The 17,066-nt window shown below is 34.2% G+C and overlaps 5 protein-coding genes and 1 long non-coding RNA gene across 12 annotated transcripts in view; 3 read left to right on the top strand and 3 right to left on the bottom strand.

Moving 5' to 3' along the window:
* LOC136347105 (fork head domain-containing protein FD5-like) overlaps positions 1–17,066 on the bottom strand; it is a 153,401-nt gene that overhangs the window by 6,206 nt on the left and 130,129 nt on the right. The window contains exon 2 of the mRNA XM_066296796.1: positions 101–349. Within this exon, the coding sequence (XP_066152893.1) occupies positions 239–349 (111 nt within the window). The 3' untranslated portion in view covers positions 101–238. The remainder of the gene's footprint in view (positions 1–100; positions 350–17,066) is intronic.
* por (Protein-serine O-palmitoleoyltransferase por) lies at positions 377–3,453 on the top strand. 3 transcript variants are annotated; one of them, XM_066296773.1, is made up of 7 exons: positions 377–921; positions 977–1,134; positions 1,185–1,275; positions 2,139–2,358; positions 2,414–2,520; positions 2,612–2,841; positions 2,897–3,453. In XM_066296773.1, exons 1-7 carry the CDS (start codon positions 878–880, stop codon positions 3,298–3,300), a joined length of 1,254 nt encoding a protein of 417 aa, XP_066152870.1. In that variant the 5' UTR covers positions 377–877; the 3' UTR covers positions 3,301–3,453. The 3 variants fall into 3 exon arrangements, with proteins under 3 accessions (XP_066152870.1, XP_066152869.1, XP_066152871.1); XM_066296772.1 differs by having other exon boundaries at positions 385–921; positions 1,195–1,438; XM_066296774.1 differs by lacking the exon at positions 377–921 and having other exon boundaries at positions 1,008–1,134; positions 1,185–1,438.
* Positions 2,139–3,941, bottom strand: LOC136347116 (uncharacterized). 2 transcript variants are annotated; one of them, XR_010733431.1, is made up of 4 exons: positions 3,849–3,941; positions 2,673–2,806; positions 2,406–2,623; positions 2,139–2,350 (listed from the first exon to the last, which is right to left on the bottom strand). It is a non-coding gene; the product is annotated as an uncharacterized lncRNA (long non-coding RNA). The 2 variants fall into 2 exon arrangements; XR_010733430.1 differs by lacking the exon at positions 3,849–3,941 and adding an exon at positions 3,465–3,554.
* Positions 3,724–6,028, top strand: LOC136347102 (maternal effect protein oskar-like). Of its 3 annotated transcripts, none has more exons than XM_066296792.1 (6): positions 3,801–3,964; positions 4,029–4,255; positions 4,314–4,413; positions 4,470–4,594; positions 4,676–4,926; positions 5,518–6,028. In XM_066296792.1, the coding sequence occupies exons 1-6, from the start codon at positions 3,934–3,936 to the stop codon at positions 5,636–5,638; spliced, it is 855 nt and encodes a 284-aa protein (XP_066152889.1). In that variant the 5' UTR covers positions 3,801–3,933; the 3' UTR covers positions 5,639–6,028. The 3 variants fall into 3 exon arrangements, with proteins under 3 accessions (XP_066152887.1, XP_066152889.1, XP_066152888.1); XM_066296791.1 differs by having other exon boundaries at positions 3,801–3,976; XM_066296790.1 differs by having other exon boundaries at positions 3,724–4,255.
* LOC136347104 (E3 ubiquitin-protein ligase RNF220-like) lies at positions 6,069–7,610 on the bottom strand. Its single transcript, XM_066296795.1, has one exon. It carries the CDS (start codon positions 7,247–7,249, stop codon positions 6,245–6,247), a length of 1,005 nt encoding a protein of 334 aa, XP_066152892.1. The 5' UTR covers positions 7,250–7,610; the 3' UTR covers positions 6,069–6,244.
* Ca-alpha1D (Ca[2+]-channel protein alpha[[1]] subunit D) overlaps positions 10,277–17,066 on the top strand; it is an 82,813-nt gene continuing 76,023 nt past the window's right edge. For both annotated transcript variants that reach the window (XM_066296705.1, XM_066296702.1), the window contains exon 1: positions 10,277–10,482. In XM_066296705.1, the coding sequence (XP_066152802.1) occupies positions 10,461–10,482 (22 nt within the window). In that variant the 5' untranslated portion in view covers positions 10,277–10,460. The remainder of the gene's footprint in view (positions 10,483–17,066) is intronic.

Genomic DNA, 17,066 nt, shown 5'->3' with positions numbered 1-17,066 from the left:
CTTTTCAAACACTCTCTCAGATGAATTAGATACAAATTTACAGATATTTTCAAATAATATTTACCAAAAATTTTAATGATAATAAGAAATTCTCACATACCTATTATCATATTTGTGATACCTTGATTCTGAGTACTCATCAAAAAGCAAAATAGACTTAACAGAGTTTGCTACAAACGTTATTTAATAATTACTTAACGAACGCGTTTTACAATACATCACATTACAACAGTATTAATTACGAAGTGATCAGGGATTGGTTGCAGGATGTAGAGAGAGTGAGCTCTATACAGCTCAATTTCGGGCTGTGGCGCGTCTCCTTACAGTCGTGTGATTTCGCGGTAGCTACCTGGGACCGATGACATTTCAATACGAGATTCGGGACTCGGTAGTGGAAGTGTCAAGCATGCGCATTAAACGAACCTATTTGCGCTGGAGCCCGATTCTACAGTTATATGTGAAAGTGAAAATGGGATTTTTAGCAGCATCACAATTTAATTCCCATTTTCGCATGCCTCTGAAGAATAGAGTCCCAGAAATTTACTATTTCTGGCAAATCTGAAAATACCTATGCCGCACGGGTGTCTCGCTTTTTAACCTGGCCGGACGGAGTTGTGGCAACGAGAAGAGGAATTAAATTATATTAATTAATTTAATTCACTTTACTTGTTTTGGTTTACTTTAGGCTGTTCAATGTTTTGCTTTATGTATAACTATTTATTCGATTTTGTGGTTAGGTTACTCGCAGAATAACCAAACATGTAAACTAACTTTAACGAATTAGCTGCGTTCGAGTTGCAGAAAGTAGCAGTAGCAGACCCTAGCAGATTTTCTTTATAAAATAAATTAATATTCAGTACGCTTGTAAAAGGCTGTTATGGATGAACCTATCGGAAGTCTCTACCGCTATCAGCAAGATAGGTAATTTTGCTGTTTTTCGCATAATACAATATTGTTTTAATTAATATTTTATTAGCTCTCTGAACATCTATAACTATGGTTATGAAGAAAATTTTGAGGAAACTTTCCATGACGTCTGGGAAAACTGTGTTGTGGAGTCCATTCAAAGTATTTACAGTTCTGTTAACAGATTGATCCTTCTAAATGTAGTTTTTGGACTATTAACTTCCCTTGGTATGCCTAAAATTTATGTTAGAATATTTATGAGATGTATTTTATATAAGTGTATTTTAGAACTTCCAGAAGCACTGTTTCACAGTCTCTCATCATCATTTGGGATATATATGCTGCTAACAACAGTTCAGTCAAATACAGGCCTTATAGTGGTATTTGCTTCTGTACTGTTATCTTATGCGATAGTGAAGTACTATAGGTTTTCAATATTAAGAGGTCATTTTGAACAAGACATCTCAAATTTAAAAAATCGAATCCATGTTCCTGTTGTTCAATATGCTCTAATAGCAACATTTCTTTTGTTGTGAGTGTTAACTCCTATTTTTACGTATGGGTGTTCATTTAATGCTGTCATAGTTTCTTATAAATAAGTTGTGTGATTTAAACAAAGCATCTTTTGAGGCTGTTGAAGGGGCACATTTTAAAACATTTAGTGCCCCTGCAGATTATAGACTAAGCAGTTTACTGACAGTTTAGTTGAATCAGGGAACATCATCATTGTGCACAGTCATTGCCTCTCGACATTTGTGAAATTATGATCAAGAGAATTAGAGTGTACAGTTTTAAGTTTTCAGTTCCAAATAATTTTTTTGATATTTCAAAAAAATGTATGTTATTGTGATGTTAAAATTTTTTCTCTTTGTACCAGATCCTTTTTTTTATATTAATGTATTACTAGTAAAAAATAAAAAATAGTGTAATATCTGCCACATTTCACAGATAATAACAAATATGATGAGTAGTTCAGTCTTCCAAACAAAGTTTACTTTGAAAAGGATTTTTTAAAGGTTAAATAACATGTTAGATGTCTCAGTACAATATTATTTTAGGGTAAAATAGGTTGGTTGTTATTACATACTAAAATGTGCATTAACTAGTCTCATAAAAAATTCTCCTTTTTATGTATTAAATGACCACTCTTTCATTAAGTGTTACTAGTAGTACTAGCAATAGTGATGGTAATAGGGATTGGATGTCAATTTAAAATGTTTCTTGCATTGCAGTCAACATGTGTTCCTTGAGAAGGAGACGTGGCTGGAAATCCGAGGCATAATGATGATTTTTTCTATGAAACTTATTTCTACAGTTGCTGATTTACCACTCCAAAATTTCCCTAACTTCATACAATATTGTGGATACATGTTTTGTGGTGGAAATGTATTATTTGGCCCATGGATAAGCTACGAGCACTATTTGATGCAGGCAAAGTTTCCAACTAAAAAGGTTTTATTCCAATTGTTTGGCTATTAAACCAAATGGCATATAATTACATTTTCAGAACGTTTATTGGCTTTGTGGAGTGATTAAATCAACGCTGCTTTGTCTCTTCTTTCTGACAGTATCTAATTGTTGGTTGAACTATCTCATTTCAGAAAATGCTGTGATGTAAGTTGTGAGGGCTTCTGTTAATATTAGTAGATACTTGTGTAGAGTAGATGCTTAATTCATCAGGCATGAAAAAGTGTGTTTGTTGCAGTTTACTCAGAAGCTACAAAGAGGCATTATCATTTAGAGCAGGTCATTATTTCATCTGTTACCTTTCTGAAACAACCATGCTAGCAGCTGGGTGGAAGAATCCAAACTTCCATTTTGATGAGAAGTATTGGCATTTTCCCATAACAGACTTTATGAGCATCGAGTTTCCCACGTCTCTTGCGCTAGTGGTTATTAACTGGAATAAGCCAATGCATGAATTTTTAAAAAAATGTAAGTGTTACTGTTTCAGACTTTGTATTTGGAAGGGAATTAAATTTGTTTTCAGATGTCTACAGAAAATGGTTACGCGCAGGAAGGTTTTTGGCCTTCCTATTAACTTTTATTATATCATCGCTGTTCCACGGTTTTGAGTTAAAAGTTTCTACAGTACTTATTAGTTTAGGAATATTTTCATACTTACAGATGGCACTTAGGGATTACATAGCACAAGCTTTTGACATATGTGTCAGAGTTCGGTCTTGCAATTCATGCCAACATCAAATTAAAAGAGATAATATTGTTTGTAGATTGTGTTTACTTGTTTTTTCAATTTTCAGTGTTCTTCATCTCATTTTTGTAGGAGTAATAATGGACGAATCGACCGATCAAGTCGGTATTTATAGAAAATGGCAGGACTTGAATTTTTTCAGTTTGTGGATCATGTTTATCAATTTTATAATTATCAAATAAACGATCTGTTTAAATTGTTAAACCTATTGTGAACTATGGTGATGTGTGCCAGTAGATTTAAAGTCTCTTATAACATTGTGATATTATTTTTAATCAGTATTATTTTTACTACATTTCTTACTTTTTGTATAATAAATTACATGGATATGCAAAGGTGTTCTTACATTGTTATATACTTTACGGCATAGCCAATGGCTGCTTATAAACTACATATGACTTATATTAAAATCCATATCAACAATTTTGATTTAAACGACCGATAGATTGCGGGGCCACGAATTATTTGGATCACTTTAAATAAAAACATCCTGGGCCGGGACTTAGATCTTTTTTGTCTCTATGATATACCAAAAAAAAAAATACAACAAATGGGCGAGAGTATCAACGGCTGCTATCAGTGTTCTATTCGTACTGTGTTCGTGAAAGCATTTGCCGTTAAAAATCTGTTTCCAAAATGGGCATTATTGGTGAACAAATTTCTATGGAAGAACAACAAATAGCCAAAATTATTATATCTATTATATGCTTATACGGTAATGATGGTTTACCTCTCGATGAAGTGGAGGGTGAGTTTCTTGAGTACTGTGGATTTTCAATACCGTGGAAACGATTCGGAGCGGAATCGTTGAAGTCATGGTTGATAACTCTGCCCTACATATACCTGGTGAGAAATCACGTACGTAAGGAGGTGCTTATAGAATACAGCCCTAAATCCGGACATATTAAAGAATTGGTGGTGAAGCAGAAGCGCTCTCACCATCATCGTCAAAATAAATTGGATGCACTTAAAAGGAAAAGCGACGCTATGGATAGCTATGGAAAGTATTACGAATCTCAACCACCTTTTAAAATGATGAAACGATCAGAATGTGAAAATCTACCTAATGACTTTTTTGTTCATACATCTATTAAAAACGTCTCATCTTCAGACAGCGAGAAAAAATTTGAGCAATTGGTAATGTCGTTTACAGGAGATGTAAGTTAATTTCATCTTAATAAAATACACATTACAGGAGTCTATGTTACCGCTTTTCTACAAGCATCAAGCATTAGGAGACGATTTTTTTGTAGACATTGCTGACACCAAAATGGGTTATTATGTTCCCGATAAAGGTAATTCACTGATATTTTGAGTTTGATATTGTCATCAATAAGTAATACTTATGCAGGTGTGAAGAAAACTGGATTATGTTGCGTGGGACAGACTATTGCAGGCCTTACAGAAAAGGTCCGTGATGCCGAGATTTTAGCGCCTCGAGTGGTAGTAATGATTGGATTTCAAGACTTGCTTGAGGTGAGTCAACAAATTTAATTTAAAGGAAACGAACTACCTAATGATGCTGGCTATGGACATTACATATTTTTAAATTTGTAGGGAAAAAGTATTAGCGCAATGATAATGGACCTAAGGGAACTCGTTACAGAGTTGAAGAAAAAGAATATCCGCCTGACACTGGTCACATTGATACCATCACCCAAACTACCCAACTATCAGCGCTTTGAAACGAGAATGGATATATTTAATAGAGCGATATTGGATTATGCATCGGATCCGTATTTGAATTGCAATGTTATTGACATGAACACAATTTTTTTGAAGGAAAGTGAAAAGTTGAAAAGGGATTTGTAAGTATATTAAAAATTTAACTTATTATTAATCACATATACAGAGCGTTCAGAAATTCTTTTGCCAAATTCGGAATATTACACCTTTGACTTATGTTAAGGTTTTAGTTTTTCTCTTCCTAGTTCTCAGAGTTTTTCAACATAAGACTCGCGAAGTGATTATGAAAATCTCTATAGGTGATATTTTTCTTAACATCGCTAAAAAATCTGGGTCCGTCCCTGGTATTTTCAAAATTATTAATTGGTCAGCTAAAATAAATTATTTTAAGTGAATTTTACGGAAACTGAATATCTATGTATATTAACTTTTCAAATATACCTATTTTGGCCTAGGCTCTTTGACAATTTCAAAATTTTGAAAATTGCTCATTCTCTGATATAATCAACCTCATCTAATAACTTTGGGGGCCAAGAACACTTTTAACATTAAATGTAGTTCAAAAGGACCACGACTGAAACTAAAAATGTATCCCAAAAAATTAGACCCTGAAGGCAAAGGAATTCCCGAATACCGTGTGTGTTTCATATGTACGCATATTAACTGATTATTTTGAATAATAAGACGGCTAAAGCAAATCTTTATAATTTTAGCGACCGGTTTAGGAAAGTTGCAAAAAGTGATCCGTACCAAGTTTTTTCGGACTATGGTCGAAAAATATTCCTCAATGCCCTTAAGTCTTCTTTGAAAGAACAAATAGATTATGGGCATTAGTTTTGGCATACCTAGATATCATTGTTATGGTAAAAAGGCATTTTTTATAATACGGTGGTGAATATTATACTCATTTATCCATGAACTAATATCACTGCTCAAATTAGTAGATAAATCCTTTTAATGTTATTATGTCAACAATAGTTTTGAGTTTATGTATTTTTTGTCTTTATTTAATTTATAATGTAAAATAGTAGAGCGCACCTGTGATATTACATATAGTTTTATACACTTAGGTAGGATACCCTTATACCGTAGATCGGTATATTGTGTGTTATAAGGTTAGTAGTTATAGATTAATTTTGCTAGTTATGTAATTTTAGTGATATTAGGTATGAAGATAAAATGAATTAGTAGCAGTGTTATCAGAATAAAAGTATTTATGAAAAAGTTGTCACTTTTTTTTAAATAAAAGATAAAAACAGACCAGTTAATACAAAATATTTATATTCTGTATAAAACAACAAAAAAGTCAACTCTTTATTCTCTCCACTATCTGATTTCTGGACAGTAAGCCTTTATCTCTGGTTTTACATGCACTACCTAAGGGTAGTATTAGTTACAAAAACTTAATATTCTAAAAGATACAAAAAAAGTAGTTACAATTTACATATATATTTTTCTCAAATCAGCAGATGATGTAATCATATTACATTGAGGGCACAGTTTCTTTGCACCTAAAGTCTGAAGCCAACATTGTTCACAATGCACATGCCAGCAACATACTGAAATTACTGGAGTTTTGTACCTTTCCATACAAATTAAGCATTTGTAAATCTCATCTTTTGTTTCAAGTCTTGCTTCTAGTTCTCTTATTCTATTTTTAAGCACCTCTAACACTGGATCTCCTTTACAATCCTTTACTGAAATTTCATTTTCAGTGGGGCTTATACGATTAGGTTCTATTCCTATCACTGCCTTGCGTAGCGCTAAATCCTCAGCTGCTTCTTCACATGGCAAAATTATGTCCCGTTCAGAGTACTGTGGGATTCCATATATTTCTCCATCTCCATCTACATTTAGATCTTCATCATCATCAACATTCTGAAGTTGCTGACCTAAATGAGATACTCCTCCCTGTAAAAGAGTTGTTGCACGAACTCTGCTTTGTCCAGCCCATTCATACTCCTCAAATGACTCTATATCAATATTCTCATCTTCTTGATCAGCCACATTTTGTTCAGATCTTCTAAGACATAGTTCAACGTGAAGAGTTAAATCTTCTGGAGTTTCTTTGTTGCAAATGGGACAAATTGAATCTTCTGCTCTCCTTTTCCTAGTTTTTGTCCTCAACCTGTTCTGACGATTATTCTTTACTTTATGATATGTTTCCCAATGTTTTCTGGGATCAACTGTGCTGCTTGATGGGCTGCCATTGTTTGAACATGATGGGGTACTTTTACCATTTACTTTGATCTTTGATTGGGGAAGTTTATTGAGTTTTTCTATTTCTACACTTAAATGAGAGTCCACCTCTGTTTGTCGCAAAGTAACACTGCACACAGGACAACAAGTTGGATCTACTTGTTTCTTTTTCGTACGACAGCCCCTTCCTCCTTCATCACAATTGGAACTACCACTAGGTACTTCTTTTTCCAGAAAGATTTCCATTTTTCCCACTGATAAAACTGAGTAGATTTGTGCCAGAGCATTTAAAACGGATCCCTACAGTAAATATTCATTATAATTGTCCAATTTGTGAGATGTTTTTAGATTTTACTAAGACTCAAGACGTTTATTTACATGTCTAAATAGCAGGTTAGTAACTAGTCCGAATGCTCGATTAATAATAAATTTTCGATTAATGTTATGAATTCAAATAAAATGCTAACGAACATAACACTTGAATATTCGGTTTTGAGTTTTTCTTGATTCTTTAGAATGCAAAATGTATCGAATTCCATATTCAAAATTCAAAGATTTGTTTGTTTGTTCCCATCATGTCAACTTCGAACCAGGCAGCAAAGGGCGTGTTCGGCATCCTCGGATGTCGAGGTTGTTGAGTCGTGTCAGAATCACATCAGAGCAGTGTTGGGCTGTGATCTGTCAGAGTGTCACTTTGAAATATTAGAACCAGGACACTTTGAACCTATATGGTGTTTTCTATTTCATCATTCATTTTTAATTTTACATTCTGTGTTCATAGAGAATTTATCTTCGTTAATTGTCGAAATTAGTTAAGAATTTTAATTAGGATAACTACCAGTGCAAGACGTATACTTTTGGATATATTCGATTTCTTCGGGAGTGTAGTTTTTTTTAATATTGTTGATATCACAAACATTTTTAAGTCGGAGGTGCTGTTCGAATTATGTCAAAATCAACTATAGTTTTGGCTCAAACCAATACATTTCGGCGGAAAATTAATACCATCATATAGGCGCAGCTCTATCGTGGACATCCTCGGCCTCTGAAGCTCTTTCTAATGTAGTTACAGCACTATTATTTGAAAAGTGTAAGTTTCGCGAGAACCTGCACACTTCTTATTACTACGTCAAAGTAATTTCATAGAATACAAATATTATATTGTCGTTTTGTTAGTCCAGAAAAACGTAACTGGTATCCCTTGTTCCGTCTCAGACTTAAAGCTAAAGATCTTTCTGGTCATTTTTTGTTAACAGCGATCCGCACATCAAACGATTTTCTTCATTACTCCGATGAGACACTCAAAAAGTGAGTTTCGTGGGTCCTTGTCAATTAGTAAACGAAGAAAGCTTCGTTGACGGTCATGGTGATGAAGAAAAGTACCGATGGTACAAAAAAAATAGACAATATAATTGCTTACTTAATAAAATATCAGCAGATAGATATTACTGTCACTAATAATTGTTTTAGAGGAGAGTGAAACGGCTTATCTAAATAAAAATTTAGATTGATGGAAAACTAGAAAAAGACTTGCCAATTGAATTAAAGTTCTCGGTAGCGTGCATGCACGACAAAAATTCGCTAGAAAAAACCGTGAAATATTTAACTGATTATAATTGGTTTGTAGATTTGAAAAATCTTATATTTTATGACAGTAAATTTCATCGGTCCTAAATTTTTTTCCAAACTGACCAATAGGAACAGAATTTTCAGTTTCTGATTCGCAGGAATAGCAACTCTGCTTTACTTTTTGGACCGACCTTAACGTTAAATGTTGGTTACTGCGGACAAGACACAGGTGTAGGCGACAATCACACAAGTTTATCAAGAATTTTTATTACGGGTTATGCATGTTATTTTTCCCATGGCGATAGTTCATATGCAAGAAAAACGACAATGACAAAAAGTTTTTCTTCTGCGCATGACCAATTTCATAAGGGCTAACTAAAGGCGATGCTATTGGCATTTCGTAACATTTAATTGGATGTCATTACTACTAGCTATTTTGGTAACTCTTCAGTTGTTCGCATATTGTGTTTATTAACGCACTTTTTATACATAGATGACCAAATATCCCGCATAAATACCTTAGACGTTGAAGAACATATTTTTCATAAAAATGCTGGAACACGTCAAATATTGATTGTAATTGTTTTTTTGCTATAACTTACATGTGTACGGAACTACCCTTGTAGTGGGTAAAAGTATTTTTTTTAATTTTGAAACATGGAACTTCACGTATATTATCATATTTTTGAGTTGTATGAGATATTCTGAACATATTTCATTTAACACATCCATGTATAAATTCAAAACTTTCCAAACAAAATACAAAAAATAGAAATGATGATAAAACTATTAATAATAAAAAAATAACGATATAAACGAATATAATTCAATGTATTAATTGTTAGAATTATATCCCGTTGACTTCATGACAGTGGGCAAGGCGCAAGGGAAATTTTTCAGGAATGTTTCTTCTTATTTGAGGAGGTATTTGTTGAGCTTCGTAAGCAATTTTTTAAAAATTTATTCGTCTATATTGTTGGGCTTATTTAAATGCACTTTATACTTCAGATAACTCCATAAAAAATTCATAGCGGTAAGTTCAGGCGATCTAGCACGCCACTGTAATTACGATATTGCGCAAATATTTCCATAACTGTTGAATTTAAACGTGGGCATGTTACATAAAATAATTATGAACATAGCAAAAAACTATGGGGCTAAAATTTTCGTGTAAAACTCTTAGATGGACTTTGATATACATATTTACAATACACGTTGTAATATTGTTACTAACAACGTTTTTTTTTAATGTATTTTTTAAATGCTTTGGATGACTGTTAAATCGCTCTAAGCATTCTTTTCAAAATTAACAAGGAACCGATTTCTTTCCCGGGAACTTCTGTGTTTTTATTAGAAAGAATAACTTTTTAAATTTGCGTCGTATGTTTAGAAAACACCCTGTATACTTCTGAGCACAGCTATTTTGTGAGACTGACAGTAAAACGATTTGCGACGTGTTCCCTTTAAGGAATAGTTACCTAACAACAAAATGCTCATTCAAAGACATTGCGTGGATTCACCTTCATCAATTTACGAAGCCGCTTCCAAATGGGAGTTATTTTTGTTTCAAATCAATTCTCGCGTCGCTCCCGGCTTACGGAAACTGCTGAAGGGAATTGCGAGCTTCGGCCAGTAGATGGAGCCACGCAATTTCAAGATATCATGAGGACCACAGGGAGTCAATGGTTTCCACATCGAATCGCGCCGGGTGAGGCTGTAGAATAATTGTAGAATTAGGAAAAATGTCCAAGTTGACTTCGGAATGATATATATGCGAGCCTCAGCTAGATTTAAGCAATACGCCGTTGCCATCTCAGAAATGTCAGATGCCGCACTATGAAAAACGACCCATTGAGTTTACTGCTAGAACTTGTGAAATTGGGTTGTCATGGACCCCCTCTACTATCCCGGTAAGCAGTACAAATTGCGTCTCCATAGTAACCTCAATTCGATGCTTATTATTGCTTATTTTAACCTTCGAATTCGACATATCGTCGTGCTGCAACGCTATTACGGCAACTAGGATAACTTCAAAAATTGTGTTTTGAGAAAATTACATTTTACTGATGTAATAAGATTTTTAGCATATGGATTTTAAATTGCATTTTATGCCATTTTCTCTCTCTTGCAAACTAATGACGCAGTGTCAGCTTATTTTTTAGTTTACCTCGATTTCTAGTTTGAATTATTTTGGTATTGAGGTCTAGAAGAGTTTCGCCGAAGTTGTATTTTACGTTTATTATGGTTTTATACTGCCCCTATATCCAAAAAAATCAGCATATCTCCATTTTTCTATTACGAAGATATGCTAGTGTTGCATATAACTTTACAATCTTCTTTCGTGCCTTTCTTCTTAGTTTTTTAATGCCCTTCGAATGTAGCTCTAAGGAGATAATTTTAAGAATTTTTATTCCAAAATGGCATGTTCTGACGCATTAAGAACTATTTAATACAAAGCGTCAGAATAAGCAAAAATATTCTTATAATTGCTAAATTAAAAACTGAACTATAGCTATGCAAAATCGTTAAAATGCAGACAGTACAACACGGCTATAAATGCAAAAGACAATATATCAAAAATGCATTTATATTAAAAATAATTCTCAGATCTCTTGTGAAATAATGCGGTGTGTTCCCCAGTGCGATATTAGGGTTCATAAAAAAAACTAAGATACCTCTTAAAGAATATAATTTCCATTGTATCTGGGGGAAAAACGGGATTTCTTACGATATCTTCCTATTTCAGCAATAAAAACAAAGTAAAAACCAACATTTTGCCATGTAATTAATGAACACTAAAGTTAAAGCTCTGTTGAGATCAAATTTAACGAGTGTCATATATCTGAATATTGCACGTGGAAGCTCCTTTACCATAAGCCGTGTAAGTGAAAAATCAACTTTTTTAAATGGGTATGAATTCATCTTCGCATGATAGATACTGCTGTGAACCTCGATTTGATCTTTTTTGATTAGGTGGTGGATTGTTGAAAGTAAAATTGGTCACGCATATGCATTAAGGCCTCGAAAAATGTAGGAAATATAGAAATGGTGAAATAGGCAAAGTTTTAGAATATTATATAAGGAACTAATATCCAATTTAAAAATTGCTTTAACTTTTACCATTTCCCGAAAATACGGAAATTCTCCGACGAATATGAATCTCGAATTTTAAACTTTGCTTGATGGTTCATAAACCAAGTCGAAAGTGATTTTGAAAAAGTAACATTATTGGGCACAGGGCACTTTTTAAGTAAAATGGGATCACATACCTAGAGATAACCTATCATAACTTGTTTATGAGTTATTTCTTGTAAATTCGTAAATTCTTATGGACGCCATCTTTTTTTCGATATTCGAAAATTACTTAAAACATTTTCTAACGCAAATTTGATTTTGCATGTTCGAAATGCGAAATTAATATTGGAGCATCTACGTCACTGAAGAGGATGTTTTGAACCTTTTCTCAAAATAACAAAAAATGTTATGGCTTCAATACGAGTTTACGAAACACGGAAGCCGGTGACAACGACTATATACTTAATATGTTATCGATATCTAACCAAAAAAGTCTCCTAATATTGAATCATTTTCAAAATCGCTTCCAAACTTGGTTTCAGAAGCATTGAGCAAAGCTGAAAATTGAGTGTTTCCATTTTGGCAATTCCAATTGGAAATTCGAAAGCTGGAGATACTACACACCAAATTGTTATCAACGGTACAACCATGCCCCGTTTGAAAGTTGCTAGCCAAAAGGAAAGCATTTAAGAGCTGTAATTACCCCCCTTTTTGATTCAAAGCGCTGCGGATTTAGGCCTTCAAACTTTACACGAGGCTCCAGATTGTTCCCTCCTTAACTTTTTAACAAATTAGTTTTTTTTCTAACTCAAAAGCGGCGCTAAATACGATGTTTGTTTACGTCCCCAAATGTTGTTTACGTCAACAGTAAGGCAAAACGGCTGATTTTTTTTTTAACTGAAGCACGAATCACGTGGCACCTCAAATTAAAGGTGTTCGAAAATTACAGTTAGTGGTGTAATGCGGTTTAAAATCGAGCAAGTAGTTTCTGAAAAAAACAGCTATAAATAGTGTTTAGGCCAGGGGCTTTTAGTCACTGCCTAACAGAATCGACTGCCTCACAAGGCACCCGAAGAGGTATCTCCTATTTTGCTGGTGTGAGTTATTGATTCGAAGGACCAGACGTTGATGCGTCAATTGATTGTAAACGGGGTTCAAGGGTTCTGGGAAGACAAACTCCGTAGCACGAATTAAGTAATTTACTTTACACTACAGATATCACTCTAATTTACACTACGGATTTACAACTTTATATACACTTTATATATATATTTTACAGAGTCGGTACTGGGTTGCCCGAGATCTGAGGATACGTATAAAGTTTGAAGGGTGACTTGTAAAAGAGCTACAGAGCAGAGATTGAGCTAATGTTGCAAAAGAGGTTTGATAGTGTTCCGCGTTCAGGGATCGAGAAGTGTCCGAAAAACGGGAAGAAGAGCATTCGCGAGTAGTGTCTTGGAGAGAATGTATTTTGAGAGTCCTAGATTTGTCGCGTCCCAGGGATGGTGGGCTGGAGGGAGATCACCACGATAAGATCTTGATCAATCCCAATCGACACCGCCCTCTAGTTCTGTGGAAAGTTTTTTTCCCAAGAATCTCCACGGTCAAAGCCCAGATGTGGCTCTCTGGTTCCCTTGACAGATTTATCTTGTGCCCCCCGTAAATCGGGACAGCGATAGTTCAAGGAACCAGTGCCATCACGGTGGCCGGGTTTAAACACGTGAGGGTAAGTGCTGCATCGCGGGGTGCAATGCAGCAGATGTGTTAGGGATTGTTCCAACGTCTTTAGGGCCTAATTGGAGCCCAGCGATAACGCTGATTTATGTTGGGTTTTTTCCCAACAAATAGAAAACAATAAGTGTAAACCGTGACGTCTCAAATTCAGTTTGATAATATATAAATATAAAAAAAAACTTGTTGATTAATGGGAAAGAAAACATAATTGAACAACCTTTCGGCAGCTTCGTAGTTTCGACCGACTCTAACAAAAAATAAACAAACAGCTTAAACTTTTTCTTCTAACGCACGCGTGTCTAACAAATTATCAGCACCTTTAGACACTACCTAACAATTTATCGAAAATAACCAGAGATCATTTGTTAGTACAAAATCACAGACGAACTTTATTGTTATTATTATTATTATCAATTATTTAATTTTATTGTTTCTTTATTTCCTGTTAGTGAACATTTTTTTTAAATGTTTATATACTATAAAACTGAATTAATTAATTTGATTCGCATTTTACCAATGTCAAATGTAGATTGCTGTAACAGTTTAAAATTCACAGAATGAGAGAACGAAAACTTTACCCCTCGATTTTACTATTTAAAATGTGAACGTGTAAAATCGGTGGGATTCGTTAATTTTTAATACGACGGGGCCATTTTTTTTTAATTCTATCGTCATCCCTTCAACTTCAGCCCCTGCATCTGGATGACAGCCATCTCTAAAATTTTTAATTGAGAAAGGGTGTCGAGTGATACTAAAAAAAAGATTTTCGTTAATAATTAATTTTTCACACTAAGAGCTGTACGTTTCAGAACGAAGGTAGGAAGATCTTTAAATGTGAGATATCGCCTAATTGTTTTGACGGAGGTGAGTTTCACCCCTAATCGTGTAATTCACCAATGCCACCACATCGTACTCGAAACATAACATAAGGCAACGCTACGAAAACAATGGGTTTTATTCTATGGACGTAAATGGCGGTCATTTTCGCCATTTAATAAATTGGTAAGAAAATTAACGTGAATTTTTTTTCACTTACTTTGGTAAGAAAAAAATTACAAATCGAGGGACGCTTCTAAATTTGATGGGTAAAACTGACCACCATCAAAACAAATCAGTGGTACTTCACTTTTAAAAGTGGCGCCATCTTGCAGCTCTTATTGTGACAAATTAATTTTTACCTAAAACCTCTTTTCTCCACGAACTTTGACAAGCTGTTATATTAACGTGGTGGTGGTAGTCGCTTCAGACTTGGAGGTTGCAATCAGGACGCGCCCAACTTTGAAATGAGGTGTCACACGACACCTCTTCCTATTAGAAATTTTGGGGGTGACTGGCACCCCCCGTTCAGGGGTTGAAGAGTTTGAGTATTTTTTTCATATTTTGATTTTAAATACTGAAACTCAAGGTGCAAAGATTCGTTGGATGAACCTGTATCATACTGTACTTAACTATTTCGTTGTATATCGCCCTTATTTATTCTTTACCGGAACTTGTTGGTTGGGGGGACATATCAAAAGATTTGTGCGAGCTTTTTGTACGGCGTAATGCACAAAAACTATACTCTGAAGTGTTTCGAAACTCCATACATAGCGTGCGCTTAAATGATACCTGATGAGTTTCAACGAGAAGAAAGCAGTTGCGTATTATACAAAGTCATACAAAAACAAGAGCTCAAAAAGCTGACGTACCGCAGAACGACGAATTAAGGTCCTCTTGGAAGTTTTACGGGGCCTGCGCTTTGTGTTTGCTGGTCAATTTACTATCCATCCAGAAATCCAATTGGAAACACACGAAACATCTGCATTTTTGAGTTTTTACGGGAAAATCAAGTGCATTTCTAGATGTTTTCGCAAATTACTGGCAAATAGTAACATAAACGGGAACAACGCTGGCAGAGAGAGGAAAACTTTCTGAAGGAAAGACGGACTTCAAGCTTCGGAAACAGATTGTCAGTAACGTGCGACGAAAAAGTTTGGGGCGGTAAAAGGGATTCTGACCTCCGAGAAAGTTCTATCTGATCTTCTCGGATTGTAACAACAAATTATAAATCGCAGTCATGCAGATTTCTAAGAATAGATCACGAACAAAAACTCAAATTGATATCTAAAAAATTCAAGAAGCCGTGAAATAAAATTTAAAAATAGTAAATTTTATCACCCTGTATCTCGATGACGAAACATTTTTGGAATATGCATACGTATACAGGGTTCGCCATTACTCCGGCCTTGGTTCCTGGTGTCTTTGTATAAATATCAATATGAAATGTTTAGTACAGTACCAATTTATATCGGAAAGCTGCATGATTTAATAATATTTTTGTTTAGATAGAGTGTTCCGTTTTCGCAGGGCAGCATAAAGTTATAATATTTTAAATAGCAACCCATAATTCTTCTTATGCCATTTGATGAAACCTTAATTTAGAAGGAAAATACATTAAACATTTTTTAAATTGGTTGCGGCGTTGCCATATTAGAGAAATTTCTTTAAAAATGCAGCGTCAGAAGAAAATTATCACAAAACTTGTGTTTTTTGAAATTTGTTCTTGTAAAGTACTTAAAAACTTTAAAATTTTTTTTAATGCACCATACGTTTTTTTGTATAAGAGCGCTAATTTGCAAATTTTACAACTTGCTGAAACTCGTTTTTTTTTTAAATGGTACCCATGATTTTTTTCAAGTCTTTCTAATGTAGTTTTTAATTCTCTATTAATTTGCAATAACATCTTTTCATCTAACATTTACAGTTATGGAGATATTTACAAAATTTCAATCATATTGCAACAGGCATTATCATAATCTCATAGATTTATTCTAGTAGGTTTTGCTTCTATTTAACAAAAGCGTAAATGACTTATTTCATTTAGTTGTCATGTTACCTGTCACTACCTTCTAATATGGCAACGCCGCATCCAATTTAAAAAATGTTTAATGTATTTTCCTTCTAAATTAAGATTTCATCAAATGGCATAGAAAAAAATGATGGGTTGCTATTTAAAAAATTATAACTTTATGCTGCCCAGCGAAAACGGAACACTCAGTATAAACAAAAGTATTATTAAATCATGCAGCTTTCCGATATAAATTGGTACTGTACTAAACATTTCATATTGATATTTATACAAAGACACCAGGAACCAAGGCCGGAATAATGGCGAACCCTGTATATGTGTTTCTATTGAAGGTTCCTTTGTTTAATTTTGGCCACTGAATTTCGGAACACGATGTGTAACATAGTGACTGACAAACCGCCTGTTCTATACTTTTCATGTCATATAGGCATTACTGCAGTTTGTACGATGATCAAAACCAGTGTCTTCGGGTCAGATAACTAATTAATCTGCCATGAACATATCTCGGATCTGTAATAGAAGTTAGTGCATATCGCATAACCTAAACATTGATTTTTAATAGTCTCCGCTATCCAACAAAAGGTTTATTTACCATACTGTGTGATAATGTTTGTCTAGGTTAATGACTACGATTAGCAGTAATTATTATCATCTTTAAATTGTGCTCCTATGATTTGCCCAACATACTATTAAAGCTATTGATAATTTCATTTATTTGCTGTAATCGTTCTGTAATATTCGTCTTCCCATTGAACTTATGATGTGTAGATGTGTTTTTGGATATTACAAATAGATTCCTACGTCTAGATACTCTGACTAACTAACCTGAACTAACAC

Source organism: Euwallacea fornicatus, chromosome 26, assembly GCF_040115645.1.
Source record: "Euwallacea fornicatus isolate EFF26 chromosome 26, ASM4011564v1, whole genome shotgun sequence".
Lineage (NCBI taxonomy): Eukaryota > Metazoa > Arthropoda > Insecta > Coleoptera > Curculionidae > Euwallacea > Euwallacea fornicatus.
This window is presented reverse-complemented; position numbering and strand designations above follow the sequence as displayed.

Bases quoted from the DNA above. Each gene is read 5' to 3' on its own strand.
- LOC136347104 (XM_066296795.1), bottom strand. From the start codon at position 7,249: ATGGAAATCTTTCTGGAAAAAGAAGTACCTAGTGGTAGTTCCAATTGT.
- por (XM_066296772.1), top strand. From the start codon at position 878: ATGGATGAACCTATCGGAAGTCTCTACCGCTATCAGCAAGATAG. The intron at 2,359-2,413 runs GTTTTATTCCAA...TTACATTTTCAG, and splicing joins CAAAGTTTCCAACTAAAAAG to AACGTTTATTGGCTTTGTGG. The intron at 2,842-2,896 runs GTAAGTGTTACT...ATTTGTTTTCAG, and splicing joins GCATGAATTTTTAAAAAAAT to ATGTCTACAGAAAATGGTTA.
- LOC136347102 (XM_066296790.1), top strand. From the start codon at position 3,755: ATGGGCATTATTGGTGAACAAATTTCTATGGAAGAACAACAAATAGCC. The intron at 4,256-4,313 runs GTAATGTCGTTT...TACACATTACAG, and splicing joins AGAAAAAATTTGAGCAATTG to GAGTCTATGTTACCGCTTTT. The intron at 4,595-4,675 runs GTGAGTCAACAA...TTAAATTTGTAG, and splicing joins GATTTCAAGACTTGCTTGAG to GGAAAAAGTATTAGCGCAAT.